Here is a 27,584-nt window from a genome sequence, read left to right on the forward strand (position 1 = left end):
ATTTTCCCTAGAGTTGAATACATTTAGTAGAAGTATATTTTTACATTTATTTCCCTTATGTGAATATTTGCCTAGCTAAATTCTTTGTGCAGCTTTCACCAGGCTTCAATATTTACTGATATACAAAACTTTCTTGATAAAAACAGATATTTTGAGTTGTTTCAAAATCCGTAGGTGAACTAAATGCTTACAGAGCATGGTAATGTTTAACAATAAATTGTGTGTCCTTTATATAGCAAGTATATTTTAGGAAAATATTGTTTTAACACTTTCCTAGGGAAACAGTATTTTATATTTATATAATCTCTTCTCTGAGGCTCTCAAAACATTGAATCCCCACGGTGTGCTGTGAAAGAACTATCACTATCTTGTGATTAGAAATTGGAAAATTCCAGATTTAGCATGGTCAAATAAGGTTTCCCCCAAATTTCCAAGCAATATATAGTTGGACTTTAATTTCATATGTATTTAATGCATATATATAATAAATAATAATTACTTGCTACCTATGAGAAACTACAAGTGTCATTTTAAAAATTTTTGCAAAATATAGTTCTTTTAAGTACTAGGTTAAACATCATCATCTACATCAAGGATGCAAAACCTTAGCTTACTTTTCGTGTGCAGTTATAGATCTGAACATACCCTTGTTTTAGTCTCATATTTTAATGACATTACAATAATATTACTTATATTTAAAGTAAATTACTACCAGAAATCATCAAGCTGTGTTGATCACAGAAAAACAACAGGAATAAAAGCCAAAATTTGAAAGCTGTCTCCCTAAGAGTACATGTTAAAAAACCATGAAAAATGTCAGTTACTTGCATTATTTCAATCTTTCCTTTAGCTTTTTGATTTTTCTCAGACCTAAAATGGCTGTTTCTAAACGCAAAGGGCTTCTTATTTTCAACAATAACTTTATTAGCATAATCCTTCTTTTGTTTGTTCAATTATTCAAAACCTATTTTTGAACATCTGTCATCACCTTCGTAACGGAGGATGACGATGGCACACAGGGATAAGCACGATGACAAGGAGGTGCCCCAGGTGCTCTGGGACACAGGGGGCCGCTGCCTGCCGTAGCCTGGAGACCAGGAAGAGGGCGGATCACTTCTGCACTGTAACTGTACAGGAACATACCAGATTCCTAGGCAGTTTTAGTGGCAGCACAGGCTTTCAAGGAGGACCACAATCCCAACTACCCTTGCCCGCTTCTTTCTCATCTTACTTCTGTTGAAAGATTCAGTTGTTAAGAGTGGAGGGAAATGAACCAATGTATACGCTCTTTACTAATAAGAGGTCGGTCCAAGCAACACAGATGAAGAACAATAGAGGCCAATGGTAAAATAGCAGCGTACCTAAATTCCATACTTACAACACTGATTGAAAGCATTTTTAAATTTCTCATTTCCTCCCTTAGAAAATGATTGATTATAATGCCCATGTGCGCAATACAATTGGTGTACATATGGTGAGGCTGATGTCACCCAAAATGCCCCAAATTAGCATGTACCGGGATCAGCAAATTGGATGTCAGAGTAATAGTATGTTTGTATAATAAGTGACTTTCATATACCTCAAAGCTAATTAGCACATTAACATGATACTAGTTAAATATGATCAGCTAATTCATTGGTTTTGTGTTCATATTTTGTCCTAAGGCTATTTTTAAAAGTATTTTCATGCACTCTTAGCCTCTAAAAAGTACAGATAATAACATACCATTAGCTTGAGAACAGAAATGTCAGCTGGCAAACAACCTATTTGCTTTCTGATTACTGATTCAATACACATATTTTTTACATCCTGAAAATATTGAGAATTCCCAGAGGTAAATGTCCTTTAAGATAAGTGTTTAATAACCACTGGTGGACTATTTACCTTTCCGCATCACTTTGTCAATTTAACATTATTTATAGTTTTATTCGTATTTTGATATATTATAGACATTTACAGTGCTTGATAGCCCTCAGACTTTTACTTTTGTATGTGTAGAGTGTTGATAAATTTCCAATAAAATTTGTCATAGCCTCCCAAAAGAGTGTACCTGTTGTTGACATATATTCAGGTTTCTCTGTTGTTATGCTAATAACCCTCTTCTGCTTGTTTGGAAAGGGATTGAATTGGAAATTGTCAATAGCTGTGAAAAGAACAATGGTGGTTGTTCTCATCACTGTGAACATGCACTTGGTGGGCCCCATTGTTCCTGTAACCATGGATACCGGCTTGATTCAGATGAGAAAACATGCATAGGTAATGTATGGTAAATGCCATCTTCCTTCAGAATCGTCCTGGATTCATTTAGCCCTTTCTTCTCTAATACTTATTGCTGAAATGCGGGCCACAGCTCTCAAACTGCATGGAGAAATAAATCGAACAGTGGCTCAGGCTACTGGATAAATGTAAAAGAAACATTACTTGACAGAAAACATCATTATCTTTGGATATTTACTTTGAAGTTAAAGGAGCTTTAAAAACACTTTAACAAAATATATGGACTTAGTTTTATATCTGGAAAATATTTCAAGGGCTATCTAACCACTTAATGTAATGTGTACCTCAAACAACACATGCTACCACACTTTCTACTTTCTCTACTTCAAGCAGAAACGAAATATGTTCATTCGTTTTCACTTTGGTGATGATTTGAATGCATGTTCAACTTTGGTATGGCAGGAAGTTACCTTCCAAAAGAAAACCTTAAAAGATCATTTTTTGGAAATTCCCAGCTCAAACCCATCTTGAATAGATAACTTTTCCAGCATATTATTAGAACTTTTATCGTTTGCAACAATGAGAAAATTAAATTGCACTCCAGTCTTGCTTCATAATGAAATGTTGAATCTAGAGCTTCTGATAAAAGGGAATCTCTACTAAAAATATGGATAGTGAGCAGCAAACTATATTATTATGTGCTCTGGATCTGAGGGCACCAGCAAGCTCCTCTAAAACAACTTGCCATTATTCAGGAATTACGTGCCATATTTTTTTTTGTTTGATACTTTATATCACCTTTCTTAAAAACTATGAATACTAAAAAAACTTTGATCATTTTATGCTACTCAGTATCGTTAGAGACAAAGTGTAGTATTATAAAAGAGGAGGTGAATTTCAGAAATCTAAGTATTTTGGATTTTTTTTTATTATGTGGCAGAGTGCATTCCAAGGGATTTTGAAGTATTCTGGTTTCATAAATTACTTAACCAAAACAATGTCATTACTTGTATTTCTTGACCCAACATTGCCTCCTGCATTTTTCTGAGTCTGCAGTTGTTAATTTAATGAAATTTGTAGATTTCCTTGCTGCTTTTTATGTAATGAAAGATATGCTTATATTTTCCTACCTTGCTAATATTTGTATCTCTGGAAAAAATAAAAGGGTTTCCTCTTTTCTTCCTCCCTCCTTTGTTCCCTTCCTATCTGTCTTTTCACTAAAACTTTTGCTTGCAACGTCCAATGTGGTGTCTTTCCTTATTCTTTGAAAAGTACAATTCAGTAAAATTCTTATTTATAACTAGAACTATAGCATATGACAAGGTTAAAAATGTAGAAAATTACATACTTATGAGACTTCAACAGTCAACATGATCTTCTGTTGTTTACGGCTCAAGTTTCTTTCATTTCCCAGCAGTAAATAGCACTCATTCCTAAAGACCACATATTTACTATAGTAAGGCTGTGATTTTTTTTGGGGGGAGTATACATATACATACTTTGCCTATTTGCCTGAGAACAGGTTAGGGCCATGAATGATTTGTAAAACCATTCATGCATGAAGGAAATTAAAGAATTTTCTTTTTAGCTTATTTTAGGATCAACTTTATGAAAACATACAATGTGTGTATACATATTTATGATTCTATATATATACATTTGTATAAAAATATACAAATAAATATAAAATAAGTCATCCAGTCTGAAAATTGTCAATTTGTCTTGCTCAAATACATAATAAATATAAATTTATTAGAGCTAAAACCTAGAGATGTGTTAACACAATTTGAAAGACAGCTATACAAAATGCAATTTTCTGACCAGCAATAAGCTTACTACATCTAACAAGCGTTAGATATTAGAAAAAAATGTTTTTTCTAACCTTTGAGTCTATTCATCAATTGGGTATGGGACACTTGTACAGAAACTCAGTTTTTTTTACACAATTTAATTTTGACACTTTTCTGAAATCAGATGAAATCTTTAATTGTCTTGCCTGGCTACAACTGAAGCTCTATTTTTTGGATTAAGCTAAATTTTATGAACAGGTGAATTCCTCTGTAATGTTGCAATATATGGCATATTGGCCAATGTAGGGAAAAAATGCTTTCATTAGAAAGGAGTAAAATTAAAAGGGAAAAATAAGCAAGAAATAATCTTACCAAGTAAGATATAAAAAGAAGTCAAGAAATTTAGAAAACACGTAATGTAAGAGTTGAAGGCACACGGCATATTAAGAAAGGCTTGTGATATAAGAAGAATGAGGTCTCAGATGAGTTCCAGACTGAGGATGGTATACATGAAACAAGCTAGAAATCCCCCCAAGGAATAATAAAGAAGAATCCAACATGTATCATAAAATGATAGACTGAGGAACAGCTGTGTTCCTAGTAGCTGTGATACAGCTGTGTTCCTAGTAGCTGTGAACAAAGACTCTTGAGACAAACGTGTTTGAGAGCCCCGCTAGTATTTAAGAATATGTTAAAACTTATTTTTCTTTTATTTTTAAGATTTTAGTTATTTACTTTTAGAGAGAAGGGAAGAGAGGGAGAAAGAGGGAGAGAAATATCAATGTGCAAGAGATACATTGATTGGTTGCCTCTTGCATGTGCACAACTGGGGACCTGGCATGCAACCCAATCATGTGCCTTGAGTGGGAATTGAACCAGTGAATTTTAGGTTCACAGGCCAGCACTCAATCCACTGAGCCACACCAGCCAGGGCTTTTTTCTTTTCTTTTCTTTTTAAGATTTTATTTATTTATTTTTAGAGAGAGGGGAAGGGAGAGAAAGAGGGAAGGAGAGAAACATAGATTGGCTGCCTCTCGCATGCCCCCAACTGGGGACCTGGCCTACAATCCAGGCATGTGCCCTGACCAGGAATCGAACCAGCAACCTTTCATTTCACAGACTGATGCTCAGTCCACTGAGCCACATGGGCCAGGGCTACTTTAAAATTTATTTTAAAAAAATATAAAGGATAATGTTTTAGACGTAATCAGCTGAATTTTTAAAAGTAATTTGCCCTAGTATTCATGCTATTTAATTCAAAGGACAAAGGATGGTTTAATGAGAGGAAAAAATATCACCTAGAATTTTGTAACACTGCTTGTGACATTTTGCAAGAGAAAGAATGTTTGGTATCCAAATGACCTTCATTTAGGTATTTTATGGTGACCCCTCACCTTAGACAATTGACTGCATTTCCTTTCCTTCCTTTCTCTTGTCTTCATTTCCTTAACATTGGTACCCTTTCCAAGGTTAATTGGGGCGTTAACCTTTTATATCTGTGGCTGCTTCTGTAGTTAGGCAGCAATGGGATTTTGTAAACTCAGCACTGACAAGCCACATGACTCAACAGCTCAGCAAACACAGGGGGTTGAGTGGAACCAAGGGCCTATAGCCAAAAACCCTGAACACTGTTCCCAGGTGTCTAGCCTAAGGGAAGCAGTGGGTGAAGAGTCTGTTGCTACTTCGTAGCCAGCTATGTTGGAAATGATTGCCTCAAAACCCAAGCCATATAGATTGTTCTTTGGCTAAAGGGTTTCAATTTGACATCTTCTGGTGCATTTTTGTTTTCCCTTGGGGCAATCATGTCTACAGAGAAACAGTCAGGATTGTAGAATTCTGAGATAATAGTGCTGAAGGAGACTTAAAGAACATCACTTAAAAAGCTATTTATCTGATAGGACAGGCCAGGGTAATGGTGTCACCTACAGTAATAAAAAACCCTGACCCCAGTCATCCCAGTCAAAGCATTATTGCAAAGTTCAAGCAAATGCTCTGAAATATTCTGCAATTTAAAACATAATATTTAAAAAGATTGTCTGTCCTCTCTCTGAATTGCAATTGCCACTTCCTTTCCCATGTGTGAATTCCTTTTGCTTGCAAATGTTCTTTCACCTGAAGTTCTAGAATGAACACTTTGTAGAGTCGAAGACTGCCTCCCCTTTGCAGATATCAAATGTCCACTAAGTGGAATTTTTGGCTCTTCTTGTCAAGCTTTTATTATTACTATTATTATTATTATTATTATTTAAGTTCTCTATTTAGCCAAATTGCTGTTTAAACTGGAAAAATAGCGGAGATCTATTTTCCTGTGCTTATAAATTTATTTGGAGGTTATTTACATACTTTAAAAAAAATAACAGGCAGAGGAGAAGCACATAAAAAACAAAAACCCGAATGTGGACCTCACTTTTTTTGTATTATCGTTGCTTTGGTGTCTATACAATGTAGCCTGAGAAATAGAAAATGACTAGTGAAACAATTTTAATTTAGAAGCGAGGCTTATCAGCACTTCGATAGGCTGGGCAAATTCCTGACTTTTAAACAACAGAAGTGTCCTTCCGCCTTCAGACCTTGATGAATGTGAGAGCGGAGAAGCCTGCTGTGCGCGGCTCTGCATCAACTATCTAGGGGGCTACGAATGCAGCTGTCACGAAGGCTTTCGGATCAGCCCTGATGGTTGTGGATGTGACGGTAGGTTCCTGAGATCCCACATGAAATCGCTGATGCGCTGGGGCACTCAATGAAGGAGGAACCTGTGAGGAAGGGGGTTAGGGTGGGGAAGGGAAAGCCTTGACCCTAAAGCGAATTGGACTTCTGTGTGCTTCTGCCACTTTCTGTGGTACTAACATGGGCAAATCTAAATTCTGTGACCCTCAGATCCTCACCAGTAAAGTGAAGACAAATAGTAGGATTAGTGGGTAAAGTAATGAAAGTAATAAATGTGAAGTGTCTAGTACCGTGATTGACAAAGAGAAATCACTCAACTAAAGGTAGCTATTATTATTGTAGTACTTATTGGCCCATAATCCTTTTTACCTAACTTAATATATATGGGCAAGTGAGAGATCCTCACAGGCTACAGCACACTGTCATATGAATCACTCATGACAAGCTTGACGGGAATTAGAAAGTTGGTGGCTGAAAGTCACTTTAATTAGAGAACAGTAGCAAAAGGATTGCCAATTCATTGCCACCGTTCAAATCTCTATCAGAATCTTTTATATATATGATATTAATCGAGCTAATGCAAGTTTGAATGTCATTTTACAATTTTCTAACTTATTCTTTAAAATTGGTTCACTTACCTTTCAGATGATTTCTAGATTGTGTATTTATTCTCATAGGAGAGTTTGAATTTAATGAGTGCACTTCATTCACTTTTTTTTATGATTACATTAAGAACAGCTCATTTAAGTCTTTGCTATCATTTATTTTTTAAAGTTTGTTTTTAAAATATGTCACCTTTAAATTTTTATCTTATGATCACTATTACCATTATTTTGAACCACATTTTTCTTTAAATCAAAGTGAACATAAGATGATTTTTATCTTTTTTTAATTACAAAGTATTCAAGAGTATTATGCCTCAGGAAAAAATGGTGTTTTTTTGCTTAAAGAAACAAATTCCTAAATTGTGTCGAGGATGATAGGTGTGTTTCTTCATACAGATATCAAGCTCCTCAGCCTTGCTGGGTAGATAACACATAATTATGATATCTATATATTCTAAACACAGTAGAGTATGTTATCCTTTACCATATTCCATCCAATTAACAGGGCCCCCGAAATTTGAATTTCATCAACCATCTGCTCTTAAGCAGAGTGAGCCAAAAGATGATTGTGTGGTATGAATATACGTACTTGGGTACACCATTACAATCTGAGGTAAAGCTTAAGAACCCAGCCTCATTAGTAAACTGACTATTGTGAACACACCAACCAAAGTTGAAGTGGCATGAGATCAAGGCTTAGGGTTCTTCCCTCTCTAAACTTCTCCACAAACCTTGTTCAGAATTATGCATGGAATAAATGCTTCGTCACAGATATTGAATAATTCAATAATGAATGAACATTATGCAAAATGGTGCACAGCCTGAGACCATTGAATTTACTTTAAGTTTTAAATTCTTCATCAAAACCTAATGAATAAGGTGTCAGAAAGACCTCATCTATGTAGATGAACCACAGTAAACTTGGAAATGAGTGAAAGGAAAAAATTGACAGGATAAACTTGAGAAAGCATCGAGGGCTATGCTTTCTATGTGGCAATACATTGTCATTGATTAAAAAAGGTCGACAAGAGGAACACAAATATGCATATGAGTTCATAGTGTCTATTTTATCTCTCAGTGCCTAAAAACAGACATTGCTTAAATGTTCCTAGATGTGGATGAGTGTCTGGATATCAGCACAGCCTGTGACCAAACATGTATTAACTCTGTGGGAACGTACCACTGTACTTGTGAAGAAGGCTACAGAATTGGCAGTGATGGAAACACTTGCATCTGTAAGTCACGGTGAAGAATTTTATGGTGTCTCTTCTAAACTACTCCCATCCTCATTTTGTTCTTTAGGAGTCATGGAGAACACATATCCCTTAACTCAACCTGTCCTCCCCTTTCTCTCTTCACAGATCTTTTCCTTTTGTTCTCTCTGCTGCAGTTTGAGCTTTGTGCTGGCTGCTTCTCACCTTCATTTACAATGGACTTTTTGAAATGACCTCAAAGAATTCTACCTTTCAGTGGCCCCCTGCCTTGGCTGTCTAGTTCAAACTCTCATATCTCTCATCCGCCCTTGCTCAGTTTTTCCTTCTTTTAAACAGCATGTTGAATCCAGGTATTTTCCTGTGTGGTCTTAGCTTTAGATGATGATGAGTTAGAGGAAGAAGAAGAGGAATTAGAAGTTGTGAGGTTCGCAGGCCTTCTGTTCAAGAGCCCACCTCAACTGCTTCATTACATTAGTACCTCTCTGCTTCCCACCTACCAAGATGAACAAGACGAGGAAGAAGAGAGAACAGATATTCGAGAACTGGCTGCTTTGCCCCAAGTTGGTGAGTAAAAGAGTTTATCTCATTACAGTCACCTCTTTTCTTTATTGTTAGAGAATTCACATAAATTCTTTTACAGATTATCTCATTATCCATACTTAATGCCATCGAATGTTTTAACGTGATGTTAGCAAAAAAAATGGGGCCAGAATCACTTCTTCAGAGCTTCCTAGCAAATCCATCATCTTTTATCTTTCTTGCCTTTGCACTATGTAGGTTCGTGTAGAAGTAGGTGGTGGTGCAGGGTGGTGCGGGGTTACAGTGAAATGGAGCTGAAAAATATCTTTAAATTAACATAATGGGGAGACGGACTGGGACCTTTTAGTTCTGACTATTAAAACTCCATTAGCAATCACTTTTATATAGTTAAAAATTTACTTTAAATAGCTTTAAAATCTAGGTCCTTCTTATATCTTAAGATTCCTAGAATAAATTGTTTAATATGTTCAAGTGGACCAAGAAAATATCTTAAAATTGTGAGCAGTTTCTCTTCTATCCTCACAACGAAACTCAAGCATCATGTCACTTCTGATCAAAGTAAATTAGCATGCCCTCTTTCAAAAGGAACAGTTTGCCGCCAGTCTGCTGCTTCTTTTTCTTTCCTTTGTCAAACAGAGCTGCTCTCTTTGTTCTCCCTCTATTTGTTGTACTTTAACAGTGTCAGAGCTTGAAGATTGCTTTGGAGTGCATTCAGTAAAATGGCAGAAATATTTTTATACGATCATGAATCATAATAATAATATCAATCAAGACATCTGCATTAAAAAAAATGCTTTAATGTCTCTCAATTAAACTCCCAATACTTTGGTGACTGAAAGCCCGCATGGAAAGAGTTCAGGGCTCCCATGGCAGTCAGAGCTTGAATGGCCAAGATCAGGAGAGGAGAGAGGCTCACACAGGGAAACGGCCATCTCTGCTGCTTTTCTCCTTGAGTCATTTGCGAATGTATGGGCTGTGCATGCAGAGAAGCGAGGAAATCTGAAAGCTGAGCTGCTCAGAGGAAGAGGAGCTAAGCAGAGTTATCAGCAGACTGTGGCGATGGGGAGGTAGAGGCCGCAGCCCAGGCTCTGCCAAAGGAGAGAGAACTGGCTCAGCCTGGCAGCCTTTCAACTGGGACGCCTGAGAGACCCCAAATCAAAGAACTGTTGAAATGGAACAATTCTTAAAACAACTGAAATCAAGTCTCTCCATTCTTATTCAGATGAAGGTAATTTCCTTCAGGACTGGAATTGAACACTTCATGGGACACTTAGACAATAGCATACTACACAGCCTTAAAAAAGCGAGTGTACACAGGAAGGGTGAGTCTTACAAACATTGTCCTGAATGAGAGAAGAGTGATACCAAGAGTACATACTTTACCATTCTATTTACTTAAAGTTCAAAAGGAGGAAAACAGTCTATGGTGACAGACATCAGGATAGTGCTTAATTGGGGAGGTTAATGATTAAGAATCACTAAGTCACCTTGGAGTTGTGGGGCTGCTGGCAATACGGTAGATCTTGATCTGGATGACACTTAATGGGGTTTTTTACACTGTCAAAAATATAAAGTGTACACTTGAGATTTGTGCACTTCTCTGAATCTATATTAAGTCTCAATTTTAAAAAATTACTAAGAAAAAAAAACAACTTGGCATAAAAAAGCCTGGGAAAAGAAGCATCAAGTGCCAGGAATGTTGATTATTTTTGTGTTTTGAAGTCAATGAAATTTATTTTCATATTTTTTTATTTCATTAAACATTCTAAACATTCTTTAGGGACTGTATTTCAGTAGTATCATTGGCAAATGTGAAATAAACTTTATTTTAAAAAAATCTCTTGTTGTGTTTTTTTGGGACTCCGTAAGAAATATGCTCAAGGATGGTGCATGTGTGTGAGTGTGAAATTAAGTGTGTCACCTCTATGTTCCAGTCTGTTTAGGCCACACCTTCGGTCCCAACTGCAGCTTGAGCTGTGAGGACTGCATGAACGGAGGCAGATGCCAGGAAGGGGAGCGTGGGTGCTCCTGCCCAGCAGGCTGGCGTGGCGTTCTTTGCAATGAAAGTAAGTGACACCCTGAAGAATTGGTAAGAGGGTGATATGTTCTCCTTTACTGCTGGTAAACTACTGGAGGGTTCTCCTATACTGTGTTCTCCCTACAATGTTTTAACAAAGTAAGCAATTGATATGCGTGAAAAATCAATTTATTTGTTGTACATAAAGAATGCCTGTGAAGCACAGAGGTTTTAAACCGAACATGTGATTAAAAGGAGAGATTTTGTGTTCCTTAGGAAACTTGATGTACTGTTTCTTGTTTATCCATAGAACGTTAAAATTAATAAAGGATCCTAATATTCTAGGCCTATAAAAATCCCTCCACTTAAATAAGTCATTAGGCCCAGGCAAGCGATCCCCAACAAAGAAAAAAGAAAGGATTTGTGTTACAAAGTACAATTAATGGGATTGCTTGACGGCTGCTACTTTCTGTTTGTGTTCTTTTCTTTCTTTTTCTTTTCAAAATATGTTAGTAAGCCAATGACACTTTTAAGTTTTTATATGTCTCTCATAAAAAATATAAAATATTTTTAAAATAATACCTTTATATTTTAAATAAAGATATGCTTGCAGGTACTAACTGCCAAGTAATCAAAACAAAATATATTAACTATCTTTGTTTCCTCTTTCTCTTTTTAAATTTATCTTAAAATTTTTTAAAAGGAGTGATTTCTTAGTCTTTATTATTAGCTTGGAAGATGATATGGGCATATTTTAAATACCCTGCGTATAGGAAGAAAGGGCACAAATTTCAATTAGGAAATGGATATACTACTTGAGTCACAACATGGTGAACTGGTTTCAACCAAGATCCCCGGTTGGGGTGTTGAGGGCCTTCCTCAAGCATCCCTCTGCGCATGTGTCCCTTCTGCTCAAAAGACCTCAAGAGCATCCCATTTCCTGATATGTAAAGCCTATGCTTCTGACCTGCTCACGGGTGACCATCTAAAACCAGGCCCTTCTAAACCTTTTGCTTTTTATTCCAATCACAACTCTTTGCCCATCTTATCATTTTCAACAAACTGAATTGCTCACTACTTAGTGTTGTGCACTTTTCATATTTATGCCTTGGGCTTAAGAGCCATCTTTGTCTATTTCCACTTCTTGTATGAAATTTTTCTGATGACCCCAGTCTAACCATCACCATTTAGATTTCGGTGGATGTAAAGTCACTCTCTCTCTTTCTCTAAATTGGCCTAGGGTCAGCTCTTCTGTTCCATTTCTCTGCAAGCATCTAGGCACCCCCCCCCCACACCCATGGGTCCATTGTTTGGTAACATGACTACACTGAGAGCTCACTGGCAAGGTCCTAGTCAAGTTCCTACAAACTAGAGATACCTAGTGCATGAATGAGGAAATAAATAAAACTTGGTATTGATGTGCTCAGATACATTGACCTGCAAGTTGACATTGGCCTGCAGCTACATGAAATTGGGATCAAATAAATGTTATTGCATGATTAAAAAGAAGTAAACACTTACCTTATATTGTAAGTTGTGTTGGTAAATATTTCTCTTCCAAAGCCTTGATTTCTAACAGGGTCTCATGAGAAATGAAACTAAAAATCTATCTCAGATACATGAGAATATAACATGAAGATTAATAAAGAAATATTGAAGATGGACTTGCTAATAAAATGAAGATGAGATGATTCCTTCTTTGGCTTTAGAAAACTGAGGGGATTTTTAAAGTTTTCCCATGTCCTATATAAGAAAGTGTCCTTGAAAGCAGAAGATTGTATCTTTTTTTTTTGTATTTTCTCTCTTTCTTTAATTTATTTTACAAAAATGAAAACAGAAGAATCTGAATTAAAAAAAAAATGTTCACTGATTCTTTAACAAAAAAGGAGAGTGGGAGCATTTTTAAAATATCCCTGTAAACTGCAATAAATGGAAGTGACCAATCATTCATTACCCATATTTTTAAGAGTCCCAGCTCTTCAAATGCAGCAAGGAAAATTTACAAAAAGCATTCTGCAGAGATCTGGAAAGTTAGTTTTCCTACTGAGTAGATCTTCTAGCCTAATATCTTTATTGGTCTATGATGAAACATCTGCTTTGATTTGTAAGAATTTACCAAGTAATTGAAATGAAACAATTTAAAAATTATCACATATTAATTTTAATAGCACATTTCAGAGCTCCATTTCTTTTGAAGAGATTTTATATTGACTATTTCATTTGTTATTATGAGACTCCACCCAATAGAAAGGGAAGATTGGAGTATTTTCAAATGATAAATGAGTTATATACAGAGGGGAAAATTCATGACTCCATCCAAATGGAACCTCATCCAGCTCTGATTTGGGGCATGTTTGTTTTAAAAGTTGTGTCTCCAGGGCAATTGCTCTGTTTGATGTTAATGAAGTATTTAGCAAATCTGTGCACTATGTGATACCATATTCTACTTTGTGGGGGAGTGACAGACAGCAGTGTCGATTTGCCAATGTTGATTTGATGACTTGCTATAATCCAGATACTGTAGAAGCTATTTAAACTTCCTAGAGCTTTATTTTTCAGGCGCAATTTTTAAAAAATCATCTCCTCTGTTGTTGCTGTAAGAATTCAAAGACTTACTGCATGTAAATTAAAAATGGAGACCTATACCAGTGTTTGTTGACAGTTTTTCTCTTGCTTTTTTTCTTTTCCTCTTTCTTTTTTCTTTTCTTTTTATACTAGCCTAGGGCTTGAAAGCAAAGAAAAAAGTGAATAAGAAACCAAGTTTCCATATCAGCATCGGGAATGGTGTGGGTGGGTGAGTAGAAGGGGTGGTATAAATGTGCCTTTATAGTATTTAGTCTATTAGGATAAAAATAGCAATTAAAATGGTTACTGAAATTTTCTAAACACCTGTATTTACCTACGTTAAAATTAAAATATAACTACAGACATTTTCTCCAATTTATTATTTTTATTGGAATACTAAACACTTCCCCAAAACCAACAAAACAGTTGTTTGCTGGGCTTCATCATTCTTTGACAATGCAAAATACCTTGGGACCCTCAAGAAGTCGCATTCATTCCTAGTTCAAAATACATGCCATTTTTTTCCTCCATTTTCCTCCATTTTTCCAAGTAGAAAGTTTCTCATTAAGGCCGGTTACAGTAGTACAGCAAAGATACCTAAGCTTTGAAAATGTGAGGGTTAGAATTTAAGGAACAAGGTAAAATTTTGTGCATAAATCTTCTTAGCAGTACCTCAGTCATCATTTTAAGTAGCGCTGTCAGTAATCTCCAGGGATGATTATGCCGCTCAAGCTGGGAACATGCCAGAGACCCCTCCCGGGTCTGCAAATGACAGAGATTTTAATTACTTGGTATCCATTCTAATAGAAAGACAAGTTTTTTTTCTGTTTGTACCACAATGAGTATATTATATACTGCTTGTTCAACTTTTTCATTTTCTTTATAGCTTGTTCTCCAGAGACTGGTGGACAGGAGTGTCAAAGCATCTGTGATTGTCAGAACGGAGGCACCTGTGATCCTTTGACCGGGAGGTGCCAGTGCCCCCCTGGGGTGCATGGGAAAACCTGTGAACATGGTAGGAATGTCTGGTGCTCACATGAGACAACTCTTTAAGGTCTTGAAGTTCCTAAAGGGCAATAAACTAAGTAAAATTTGTCTCTGTATTTTTCAAGGTAACTCCTTGAAGTTATAAAAGGCTGTGTATATATATAATTGCTTTTGCTGATGACATGGAACAGAATGTGTTACTTATATCTCCAAATGTGATCTAAGTAGGATGACTCCTGATTTTTTTTTAAAAAAAGTAAAAAATAAATAAAAAACATTTTTCTTCCACTGAGCAAAAAGTTGGGTTTGTGTGTACAGGTCTGGATATAGGAGTTGGAGAGAATATATTTGCTCTGCATAATAAAACAAAGAGAAATGGAGCTCCTTGGACAAATCCAGAAGGAAATGAGATGAAAATCAGAGAAGAAAAGGAGAAGAGGGAGGGAGAAGAAAGGGAAAAAAATGACAGATGGAAACTCACAAAATGCCAGTGAGGGTTGTATATGGATTTTTCGTGGAAACCAGTGAAGAGGCCACATTTTCTACACGGATTGATAAAGCCAAAGAAGAAACCACTTGTCCAGGCCCAAAACCTGCAGGCAGAGAGTCAGGGAAGACTCAAGTCTTCAGGGTTTGCCAGAAATCATGAGGAGTTTGTTGTATTCTCACAGATCATGAAACTGGGAAGACGGATGCCAAGTTTAATTTGCTCTCTGAGAGGTGCAGGAAGGCTCCTGCTGGCATCCCAATTATTTGGTCTCCTAAATGATATTTGTCTATGATATGATAATGTGTGATTTGTGGTCAGAGCATGAGGAGAAGACAGACAGTATGAACCACAGAAACACTCTACATGAGGGACGCTTAAACAGAACACTGCAACATGAGGGGGCATGCGACAGAGAGAGTGTGAAGGGGGAGCTTGGCCAGACTGACGCGGGAAAGCGTTTTGTGCATTAGAGAAACCGGAAGAAGCTCAACTGATGCAGCAAAGTCCTTCAGGGAGATCTTAGTGCCACGTGGGGTCAGGCAGTGTAGAGTTCATAGTCTTGTTAAGTTTGGGTCTTAACCTGACAGCAATGTCCCATCATTGTAGAACTTTAGGCAGAGGATATAACATCATTATTTGTGGCTTTTAATATAGCTCTCTAGCCTCGGTCCAGTCACATTGGAAACATCTCACCTTTTCAAACTCCTTATTTCATGTAACAACAGCTCTAGGAAGTTTTGCATGTGGATTAAAACTTGCTTTGTTTTTCCTTCCACCTCTAGGATGCCCAAAAGGACTCTTTGGGAAGAGCTGCAAAAGGAAATGTAACTGTGCCAACAATGGCCATTGCCACAGGGTGTATGGTGCCTGTGTGTGTGAGCCAGGGCGCTTCGGGAGGTTCTGTCATCTGAGTAAGTAACAGGCTTTTACATTTGCTCTCTCTGTGAAGCAAGGAGGCTCAGAAAAGTACTAAAAATATATTAGACAAAGGAAGAGACTAAAAAATATATTTTATATAGTCAGATATATGATGATTTATGTTCTAGTCTTTATTTAGCCTATTTATTTTAGAGAATCTAGATTTTGATCAATGAAAGAAAAATATTCCTGAACGCTTTACATTCTTTTCTCATTAGTGATTACCTTAATTATTGAGAGAGGGTTATTAATAGCTCATTTTAGAAGAAGACTTGACACTTACTGGGAGTTGAATATTAAAAGGCCCAGAAGAAGTCTCCATTATTTCTGGGTTCTAGTGAATAGAAATATCTTTCCCTAAAATTTCTGCAACAGGCTATTTATTTTGCATTTTGACCATCAATCACATTTTGCAAAAGATGTGAAAAGACACAATCACCAGTAAGTACTTTAGCCTCCTAAATGACTTACAGAATTTCTCATAATGAGACATCTCTGTGTGCCGACCATGCCATCTTGAAGCCACATGCAAGCCCTTGTGAACCTGAAACTATCTCCACGCTATTCCTCCACCTACTCTGCATGCCCTCCTCTAAAAACCCTTCCTGAATGGGCCTCAATAACACCCTGACCCATTTCTTAATAGGAGACCTTTTAGAATTTTATATTGTATTTTTAGTTGAATGTCCATGAGTTTTGTCTATATTATAAAAGGTGTACTACTAGAAAGCAGAGAGTAAGTTGTGAATACTCCAGAAAGGGAGCCCGTGAAGGCAACATGGACAGCTGAGCCTGGGGCCAGAGGAAAGGTCTGGCTTAGGGAAGCAACAGAGAAGGGGAGAAGGCATGTGGAAGTGTGGGAAATGCCAGCGCAGAGGGTGTGTTACAGAACATCATATACCCCCAGAACACGCCAGGAGGAGAAAACTCATCTAGAAGCAAAGATAGCATCATTTCTATTATTGTTTCTCTAGGGCAGTGATTTTCAAACTTTTTTCTCTCCTTGCACACATAAACTAATTACTAAAATTCTGTGGCACACCAAAAAATATATTTTTGCCAATGTGACAAAAATAGGTATAGTTTTAATTAATTTACAAAAGCTACAATACTAATTATCTACTTTTTATTCTCCAGAGAGACTTTTTAACAAATCAGGCGCCTATACTTGTAGATGAGGATTTCTGATACCAAGAGTTAACCAATCAGACACAACCTTATTATATGGTGTGACCAAAAAGACAGAGCATTCACATCCAATGGCTATTGTTGTGTTGGCTACTGTCAATTTTTTATTTGACAGTCTAAGGGAAAAGAGGTCAGAGCCCCTGACTAAATAGTCAGGGATTGCATCTTTTAAAAACTCTTACAGCACACCAGTGGAAAATTGCTGCTCTTGGGTAACAAAGTACATCCTATTTTTTAGTAATAACTTTTAAATACTTTATAAGGCAATAACAGATATTTTGGCATAAAAACATTAAAATCATAACTCCTCTGGTGAAACATTTAAAGAGCAGGCAGTGGTAGTGCTAATAGCAGTTAGCATTTTGAATGTGACCATCTTAAGAAAAAATATACACATTTCAGTTCTTCAAGACACTTTTGGCTTAAATTGGAGACTTCGTTTAATCATGCCACTTGCCTGGCTCTGAGAAGCTTGAGTTTGCAACCATATTTTAGTTTTCTAGAGCTCTTGTAATGAAGTGCCACGAACGGACGGCCTTAAATAACAGAACTCTATTGCCTCTCAGTTCTGGAGACTAGAAGAGTCTGAGTCTGGGATCACAGTGTTAGCAGGCCCCGCTCCCTCAGAAGGTGCTAGGGATCAAGTCCAGGCCTCTCTCCTAGCTTCCTTGGCTTGGGACAGGGTAACTGCAGTCTTCACATGCCATTCTCCCTGAATAAGTGTCTCTGTGTCCAAATGTCCTCTATTTCTAGGTCACCAGTCATATTAGACTAGAGGCCCCATCCTACTACTTTAGTATGACCTCATGTTAACTAATTACATAAACAATGACATAATTTACAAATAAGGTCTCATTCTGAGTTATTGGGGCTAACCATGTGAATCCATTCACATGGCTTCAACAGGTGAATTTTGGGAGGACACATTTCAGTGCAAAACAAATGCTGAGTAGACACTAGATTGATAAAGGAAGTTACTTCTCTCCCTTTTTCTTTTTTCTCTAAGCATGTTTCCAGTTCCATGTTCTTAAAATACCCATCTGTCACATTTAAGCATTCCTTTGTGCTGGAGCTGTCCCCTGAACCCCTGTTCTACATGCTGAACCAGAAAAAGTAAGGGCATGGAAGTCGGCCCAGGGCAGTGAGTGTTCTGGAATGAGCAAGGAAAAGTCTACAGCGAGGAAGGCAGTATCTCTTGAGAGACCTCGGGAGCAGGGTAGGGGTCTGGGCAAGGACTCAAAACTTGGAAGCCACAGGAAAGATGAAAGGATTAGTATAATTTGTCATCTAAATATGTAAATATTAATAGTGAAAAGGAGCCCTGTTAATAATTCTTTCTGCTTTAGGGGTAACTGTCTATCCCTGGCAGGGACAAGAATCACCCTACATGGCAGCATTGTAACCACCATTTTAAATTATCTCTGCTAATCATAGCAGAAATTAGATGTTAATTTCCATTCACCAGAAGGTCAAATGACTCATTTTGTTCTTTAAAACCATGTTTCTTAACAAAACCTATATAGGCGTACAATAGAGGGCACTTGAAGGACTTGTATTTGGTAAGCCCCTTGGCTATCTGTAAGGGGGGAGAAAAAATTGTCAGAAGTATATTTTGCAAAGGGAATTGAATTACTGTAAGTCAGTCCTCAAAGAGAGATCTAAGGGTAGGTTTTCCTGAATGCAAAGGTAGGACTTTTTCAGAATATAATTCCTGTGCTCACTATCATCCATAAACTCAACAGCATGGGGGAAATAGTGAAGGAAAGGCAAGCAGCATTGGCCAAAGCGTGGCCAAGATAATCCTGCTGTCACGATGAAAGTCTTGTGCTATGTGCACAATGTAAAATTATTTCCGATTACCACAGAATGAAAGGGAAGGAAAACAATGGTGAGCCTTCCCATCAGTGCTTGTCCATCATCTCCACGCTGCGGCAGGATGAATATGGGGCTGGCAGGCCTTCACAGGCCTTGGAGAATATTAACTACGAGCACTGCAGGAGCACGTTGAGAAGCAATTTCTCTCCCAGAAGCCCCAAAGCCTTTTAAGTAGTTCAGGCTTCACCGTTCACATCCAGTTGCCAAAAAGCAAATGAATTACCTGATTTGAAAGACATTTGTTTCCCTGTCTTTTTGTTGTTGTTATTTTGGCACTTAGGATGATCCCCTTGTTTTCCCCATAATCAGGCCCCACAGAACTGCATGCCTGTGCACTAACAATGTATGGGGGGAAAAAAGCCAAAGCATGGCTTTCAAGTGACGGTGCACTTCAATCTGCTTGCAGACTGTCCCAAGGGGGCCTATGGAGCTGGCTGCTCCTCAGAATGTCAGTGTGTGGAGGACAACACCCTGGAATGCAGCGCCAAAAATGGCAGTTGCACCTGCAAATCTGGTTACCAAGGCAACAGATGCCAGAAAGGTACAGTCTGATGATGAATTTTCTTTCTTTTCTATTAACAATGCTCAGCCTTTGTTCAGCACCATCTGATCATTAATTATTTAATCTACCACTGTCCTCAGGAGACGGGTACGCTTTATCAATCCCCTATTTGCAGGTGAGGAAACTGAGACACAGGGCAATAAAGGTATTTAACCTTGTCATCTCAACCTCTACTGTTAGCTGTCCCCTTACCAGTTTGAGCAAGGAAGGGAAGAAAGATCACATGGCAGAGAACCTTATCCTAAGAAGATTAAAGCTGGCTGATCACTTCTTTGAGGTGAATGAATCAACCAAAGGCACTGCAACTTTTCAGAGTTAAAAAATTAACTTTTTTAATATCCAAAGACAGATCATTCAAACAAATACAATTCAAAGATTCTAACCACAGAAAAATTGAGAAAATTTAAACATAAAAAAATTGTGTATGTATTCTTACATGTTTCAACTTCAGTCACCTTTAAAGTATTCTCCATTTGATGCAATACACTTATTGAGACTTTTTTTTTTCCCATGGCTCAAAACAGTTTTTGAACTTGTCAATTTTGATGCCTTTTAGCGCTTCTGCCTTTTTTTTATTTCATCTCTTCTGCATTGACAAAATGTTTCCCTTTGTAGACTTTCTTTATCCAGGGACACACAAAAAAAGTCACTTGAGGTGATACCGGGTGGATAGGGAGGGTGGGGTAGGGGGTCATGCCATTTTTGGTGGAAAACTGCTGAGCACTCAGCACGATGTGGGCAGGTGTGCTTGTAGATCACCCTTCATGAAACGGGCAAACACGTTGAGAGTCTTCAAAAAATTTTCACTGAAGCCAAATGCAGCCTCTCACAACAATGCCAGCTGGTGCACTGACACAGATGTGTTTCTAGAGCACTCACCTAGTAGGGGAAGCTTGTACTACAAGGGGTCTGCCCTCCAGAAGATAATTCCAGGGTTTGTTTGGTTTTTTTTGTGGAGGGGCAATCTCTCCGTATATATAGCAAGACTGAACATATAATAAATAAAATTCCCATAACTAATAGCAGGTGAACTCTCTGCCTTTGATATGAAGCAAAGGGCAGTCTTGTTTAAATTCAGGAGATTTCATAGGTTTGAAAGGAAGCCATCATACCACTGGGTGAGCTCACAGAGACGGGCCCTGGGTTTGGGGTTGTCCTTGGGCCTGCTGTATTGCATGGAACTCCTTGCATTATCTTCTCCAGGCAGGTGCAGGGCCTGTCAGAGCTGACTGAAAGGGAGGATTGTTCGAGGCCTCCCAGGTTGTCCTGTGGCTACTGAAACGGCATGTGTAAGAAGCAATGTCCATCTAGATTCTGTGGAGTGAGGGCTCTTTAGGGAGCTGGGTTGTGACTTTCTGAGCAATGGGGAAATACACGCGGAGAAACAGAAGCCTGACATTGCACAGATGTGTTTTCTATGGTATAAGAGTGGGTCCCATGCCAATCTTTAAACCTCTTCCTGCTTCAACTGATTTTTAAGGCTCGAGGCAGCCCCTTGTTCATTTCCTCACTGGAGAAGTCATGCCCTGGAAGGCAATGCATGAAGACACAATACCATATACACACACCTGGGTAAATTTAATTTATTCTGATAACATTTTCTTAAAGCAGCTGCTGAATATACTATATTGGAAAATGCTTCTGAGATTCCCACTGAGAAGGAAAATGAGTCGAAAGTATATGTAAATCAGCAAAATAGAGAGGTCACCATAATCTCTGGAAAACATATTATTTTTCAATCAGATAACTTTGTCCAATTCTGATATTTTTGTCTAACCACAAAATGAAATTATGAATCCAAGCGGAGTGGGTGAGTGGGATCACCTGATTGGCAGCTGAAATCAAGGCAGAAAGAGCTCTCCAAGACACGTGCGTGATGAAAATCAGGCCTGTTTTTCTTTCTCTTTTTCAAAAGAGTAAAGTGGCCCAAGTGCTCCTAGAGCTAGACGTATCTGTAAAAATCTTGACTCCAGACCTGTGTCTAGATTGCAGATGAATAGTTCATTAAAGACTGCGAATTGTTTCAATGGCGCTAATGAACTGTGCTCTCCGCAATCAGCACCAGGACCTGTTTAGCCCATCAGCAATGACTTTTAAGAGTAGAAGAGCTGGTTTCCACACGAATGTGTGACATGGCAGAAAGGAGTGGGAGGGAGGGGGGAGCCAGCCAGTGTTTTTGTTTTGATTAGTTTGCAGCCTGAGGTGTTTTGGACCCCGGCTGCAGACAGACCTCTGATGTAGTGGGCCTTGGCCCAACCTGCCCCTGGAGTCCATCTAAGGAGGCTTAATCAACCCTCGTGTCATTACAATAAGGACAGGTTTTTGTTACAATAGTTCCACATTATATGAACTTTAATTTGAAATCTGGTAGGTCTCTAAGAGCAGGTTTATTGACTTGAAAGGTGCTGAGTAGGTAGTATTGCAGCATAAGTTTGGTGTACGGTCTGAGAACACCAGTTTTGGAAGCCAGAGGAACTGGGTTCAATTCTGACTTTGTTCCTTACGAGCTCTATGACTCGGAGAAAGTCACTCAACCTCTTCAGGCCTCCGTTTCTTATTTAAAATGAAGCTAAAGTTGCTCGTGTCACATGGTGATTTTTATAGAAATGTGAGCTAATTTATGTAAAGCATGTGGCACAGAGTAAGTGATCAACAGTAAATAGCCAGAAACTGGCATAAATACCCCAGAAAATTGAATAATTCCCTTGTTCAATGACACTCTGCCCAGGAAAGCAGATACTTCACAGGCCAACTTGGTCTGATGTAACTTTCCACAGTTGCGAGATGTTTAGAAAAGCTTCACTGTTTTCCCTGTTTGAAAAGAATGCTCTCTACCAGGTGTCTAATTCCAGGGGTTTCAATGGTAAGACATATGCTGAGACCCTCACTGAGCCCTCAGTGGTCCCTGCAGCATCAGCCTCTTTTCCAGCTCAAAGGGCATTCAACAAAGCAGCACTTTGCCCCTTTATACATTGTATGCTCTTATAAATACACGAATTACAAACCTCTGGGGTGATTATTCTGGTTTACAATAGAAGTAAAGACTAGGAGAACAGGATTCAGGCAGCCATTTGGGGACAGCTTCCCCAGCGCCGTGGCTCCTAAGCTTCCTGTACAAATTACATCTCATTTTCAGGTTTTGTTCTGTGCAACTGCCTCCAAAGACATATATCAAAATTGCTTCCATTGTTACTGTCTGGAAAAAACCACATTTTTAAACTTAAAAAAAAAAAAAGCCAAGCTCTGTATCTGTTTCCAAAGTGACAAGATACAGCATCATGTTGATTTCTTCAGGGATCGTTTTTAGAAGTGCTATAAATCCTTGGAGGCTACTCAAATGTTTGTTTGTTTGCAGCCCAGTGGTACACACATCCACTCACTCACACACACGTACATGCAGCACTTTTCCAACTCACTTAGACAATAACAAAAATCTGGGACCATCTTGATTTGTCACAAGTCTTAGCTCTTTTCTTTCTCTTCTTTTGATTCTCAAGCCTGCCCCAAAGGCCTCTGGGGAACAGAGTGCCAATTTTCCTGTGGGCCCTGTGAGAAAGGAGGTCAGTGCAACAAAGAAACTGGAAGCTGCGACTGCCCTCCTGGTTACACAGGAAAAGCCTGTACCATGTGTAAGTCATTAATCTAGAAAAGGTAGCCAGCGCAGTCAACAAAGCTCTTAGCTTTATAAATGCTTTGTTTTCTCACTTCTCTATGACATTATGTTAGGGTACATCTTTCAATTATTGTTATCTGACAAAGCATTCCAATACTGGGTGGCTTAAGACAATGATTTATTATTATTTCTTTTGATCCTGTGGGTATAAGATGGCTCTCCTGTTGGTCTTACCTGGAGTCACTGGTGGCTGCTTCTGGTGAGATTGTCTGGGAAACGGACTTGACGAGGCATCTCAGCCAGGGGACCTCGTCTTTCGTGTGTGTAGCGTTTCCACACGGTTAGCTTGGGCTTCCTCATTGCATAGTAGCCTCAAGACAACAGTTGAAGGAGTGTCCCCAAAATGTGCAAGTGGAAAGTGTGAAAGTGTCAGAAGTTTAGCTTCAGAAGCCACACATCATCACTTCTGACGCAATCTCTTGCTTACAACAAATTATGAGGCCAGCCAGATTCAAGGGGAGGAGAAAGAGATTCTATCTCCTTATGGGAGGAGTGACAAATGTCATTGCAAAGGACCTGCGGGCTGGGAGATAGGGTTGCAGCCATCTTCGCAACCAATCTACCACAGTATTTAAAGTTATACTGAGAGGCACTCTGAAGAATCTGTTAGGCTGTATTTGTAATTCTTGTCAGAACGGAAGCAGATAATAAACTGATAAAAAGCCATTAGTTAAAATGAATCTGCTTCAAAGAGCCAGTAGAACTACCACCCTGCTACATCCTTTTCTGCATCTAAGTCTTACATCACCTCTGTTAACCCTGCCTGTCCTGCCCTCTGGACTCCATCCACAGTGGGACATGTACCTTGAGAACTTGAGAGAAGCTGTGGGCTGGATGATAACGAACCTATTGTCTCTGTAATTTTTTTCAATTACAGCTGACATACAATACTACTTTAGTTTCAGGTGTACAACATATTGAATAGACATTTATATAACTTACAAAGTGATCACCCTGATAAGTCTAGTGCCCATCTGACACCATACATAGCTATTACAATATTATTTTTACATTACTATTTTAAAGATGTCTAGTAAAGGTTAGCAAACATCTGTCGTTTGTCATGATCTATTATTTTACCCATTATAAATAATGATGTGAATTAGCTCTCAGTGCTTAGGAATTTCTATAAATCAGCAAGCAAATGAAACCTAAATGTAAACATAAAATGTAATACCTAGATAGTATTTAGTACTGAGCTAATCATCTGATCATTTGGGGAATCCATTACTGCCCCTAAGGAAATGCCTCAAGCCACAGTGATAGGACAAGCGTCTTGCCTGACAATTTTTTGGATATAACTAGGTAGTTTTTACTTTAGGACTGTCATTCTGGCTCTGTTGACAAGCATTTCAAACAGTATAAAAGTATGTTGCTGCAGCGGTTGGCTATCCTTAACCTACTTGTTTGCTTTAAGGAAAAGCTTAAAGGTAAGAATTTACATATTCAAAAGGTAGTTACTTGCTATTTCTACAGTGCAGTGACATTTTCTGTCTAACTCAAATTTAATGGAATAATTATTAAGCAGATAGTGACAAAATTTGCACTGTTCCAATTGTCAAGGCGATATAAATAGACTATTTAAAAACAAGTGAAGAGAAAGATAAACTGTCCATTCTTTAAAATATTAATTTAATAATTATGTTACAACTCTGTTCCATTCTAGGATTTCAAACCCCAGGAAATAGAATATGATAGTTCTAAGAGATTTTGATCACCAGTAATAGTGTCTTAATTTTGTAGGCAACCTGATACATGAGCTAATGTATTGCATTGAATAGGCAAAATATTCCCCAGCTCCTAGTCCAGGTCAACTTTTGCATTATATGTTATCTGATTTTACACACATAGACACAAAGCATGAATTATATAATATTATAGTAACATATTTAGTAAAATGAATGGAACCAAAGAATATGACTATTAAAAATACTTCATGCCCACTCCACAAAGAGAGTGTGGCATTTACAAAACAGCTTGTGTTTTAAGAAAAGCATACATTTCTCTGAATATTCTGTTATGATGCTTACAGAATTTTAAAACCCAGTTACTCTGCATAATGAATTTAAAATACTTATAAGCTATACAAGGTAATACCTTTTAGAAGCAGGAGTGATCAAAAAGTTCTTTCTAAAGATATTAGCTTTATATAAATTCTAACTTTTAAAAGTGGTAAGTACAATTACTTGGGGAAAGTAATTCTTTTTTTAAAAAGGGTTTCATTTCACATTTTTAGAAAACTCTCTGTATTATGACAGTTTGTGCCTTTTTCCACTCTGGAAGGAGTGGTGGCCGAGGTGGAGGCTGTGGCTCCATCAACACTGTGACTCACATCCTCTGTAAGAACCCACCACATCAGCAAAGGGCAGGTCCATCCTATATATCAGGCATTTTATCAAGTAACTTGAAAAATGGTCCCAGCAACCTTTTTTTTTTAAATCCCAGCATGATTTATAATAGTAAAATACAAAATCAGAACATCCTAAATATCCACCATAAGGCAACTGAGTAAACAAATTTTATGATACATCAGTAGACTCTTCTGAAGCCACTGAGATTCATGTTTTGGAAGAAAGTGTAATGTCAGGAGAACTGACATTAAATTGACATTAAGCGATGTATATAAAGAATGATCCACATTTGTAAGCACATGTACCCATGTGTGTATATGGAAAATTGTAGCAGAAAGGACAGCAGCTGTTAACAGCGGCCATCTCTGGATGGTTGGACTATGGGTGAATATTTTTCTCCTTTGTGCATTTTTGTCTTTCACATATTTACTACTTTACATTTCCCCCTTAACAATCACAGGGAATATAAATCATCTTCAGACCAATCATTGACTAAATAGCCAAGATAATTGTCTTTTTTAAAAAATATTATCTGGTGGGCTTAACTTTTCCCAAATAGGGAAGATGTTTTCCTTCAGTCTAATTGCACTTGTTGCTCTTGTTCTGCTCTTTTAAGATTTTTTTCTTCTGCTTCACATGATGTGAATATTGTTGCAGGTTCAGTTCCAGAACACCATAATAAAGCATATCTCTTAAAAAACAAGTCACATGAATTTTTTTTATTTTCCAGTGCCTATAAAAGTTACGTTTACACTATACTAGCCTATTAAGTATACAATAGCATCATGTCTAAAAATGTGCATACCTTAATTTAAAAATACTTTATTACTAAAAAATGCTAACCATCATCAGAACATGTTGGAAACAGGGCCCATTGACTTGCACTACGCAGGGTTGAGGCAAACCTTCAGTTTGTAAAATAAGGCATTATCTGCACAATAAAGCGAAGAGCAATAAAATAAGGGGTGCCTGCAATGTTTTCTATGAACACTTCATTGCCCTCTCTATAGAGGTTCCATTTCTATCCCTCAGTCATTTTGTTATTACTTCTCTGAATTCTGCCGTATTTTTATGAGCATTTACAATATAGGCCCCTCCACTTCTGAAGGACAGAAAACAAGAGAGAATGGGAAAGGCGCTAGCAGGAAGACGCTAATTACAAGTACAATTTATGCTTTAAATATCATATAATCAAACATCGTGAAATGATGAATCATAATGAAATGGTAATGATTAAATATTAAATATAGTAAAACCATACTGAGCACAGGTGTAAACTTTCTGTAGAGGTAAGCTGGTCGATGTTAACTGGTCTCTGAAATATAAAAGCCCTTGTTTGTAGCATTTTCCAGTTTCCACCGTGCAATGCTCCCTCCATGGAGATTTTAAGTAATCAACATAATGCAAACCGGTTCACAAAAATTCCTGAAAACTTAACAATAGGCTTTCCCGAGCTGTTACTAACAGCACCAGTGTAGCACTGGATGGCAAATACTGTATTCTGGATAGAGAGAATGATTTCTTAATTTCGCTTTCTCTTTTGATATTAAGAAATGATTACTTTTTAGGTGTCCAGTTTACTTAGCTATTTCTAAAGATAACTAGTTTGACCTTTGTGGTTGAAATAATTAACCAAAAAATAAATAGTTCCAGCCAACAAAAATTTCACTTTATTTAGCCTATTTTTAAAACAAACAAAAAAAAAAATGAATTGTTTAGCTCAGCTGCTTCAAGATTCAAAAACACAAAAAATGTTGGATTGCTGTATTGTAGACACCTCCTCATTCTTTCTCTCTAGAATTTGTATATTTACTACTTTACATATTTACATAATCCATAAGTTGGAATATTGACCCAAAGCTAGGGGGATCATTTGTTTGCTTAAACGACCAGTAACCTGAATTCCAAGTACCTGTAACCCACCT

General features: G+C 37.7%; 1 protein-coding gene across 1 annotated transcript in view; it reads left to right on the top strand.

The window, feature by feature from the left end:
• The window catches only part of LOC129072236 (EGF-like and EMI domain-containing protein 1), a 198,431-nt gene extending 172,796 nt beyond the window's left edge, over positions 1-25,635 (top strand). Inside the window, exons 6-15 of the mRNA XM_054575662.1 lie at positions 2,119-2,256; positions 6,576-6,698; positions 8,866-9,057; positions 10,968-11,099; positions 14,502-14,630; positions 15,875-16,003; positions 19,480-19,614; positions 21,244-21,311; positions 23,133-23,264; positions 25,567-25,635. Coding sequence (XP_054431637.1) covers positions 2,119-2,256; positions 6,576-6,698; positions 8,866-9,057; positions 10,968-11,099; positions 14,502-14,630; positions 15,875-16,003; positions 19,480-19,614; positions 21,244-21,311; positions 23,133-23,264; positions 25,567-25,635 — 1,247 coding nt within the window. The remainder of the gene's footprint in view (positions 1-2,118; positions 2,257-6,575; positions 6,699-8,865; positions 9,058-10,967; positions 11,100-14,501; positions 14,631-15,874; positions 16,004-19,479; positions 19,615-21,243; positions 21,312-23,132; positions 23,265-25,566) is intronic.
• Positions 25,636-27,584: the final 1,949 nt, after the last annotated feature.

Source organism: Pteronotus mesoamericanus, unplaced genomic scaffold (genome assembly GCF_021234165.1).
Source record: "Pteronotus mesoamericanus isolate MK-2021 breed Mesoamerican mustached bat unplaced genomic scaffold, CSHL_Meso_final contig_116, whole genome shotgun sequence".
NCBI classification, from domain to species: domain Eukaryota; kingdom Metazoa; phylum Chordata; class Mammalia; order Chiroptera; family Mormoopidae; genus Pteronotus; species Pteronotus mesoamericanus.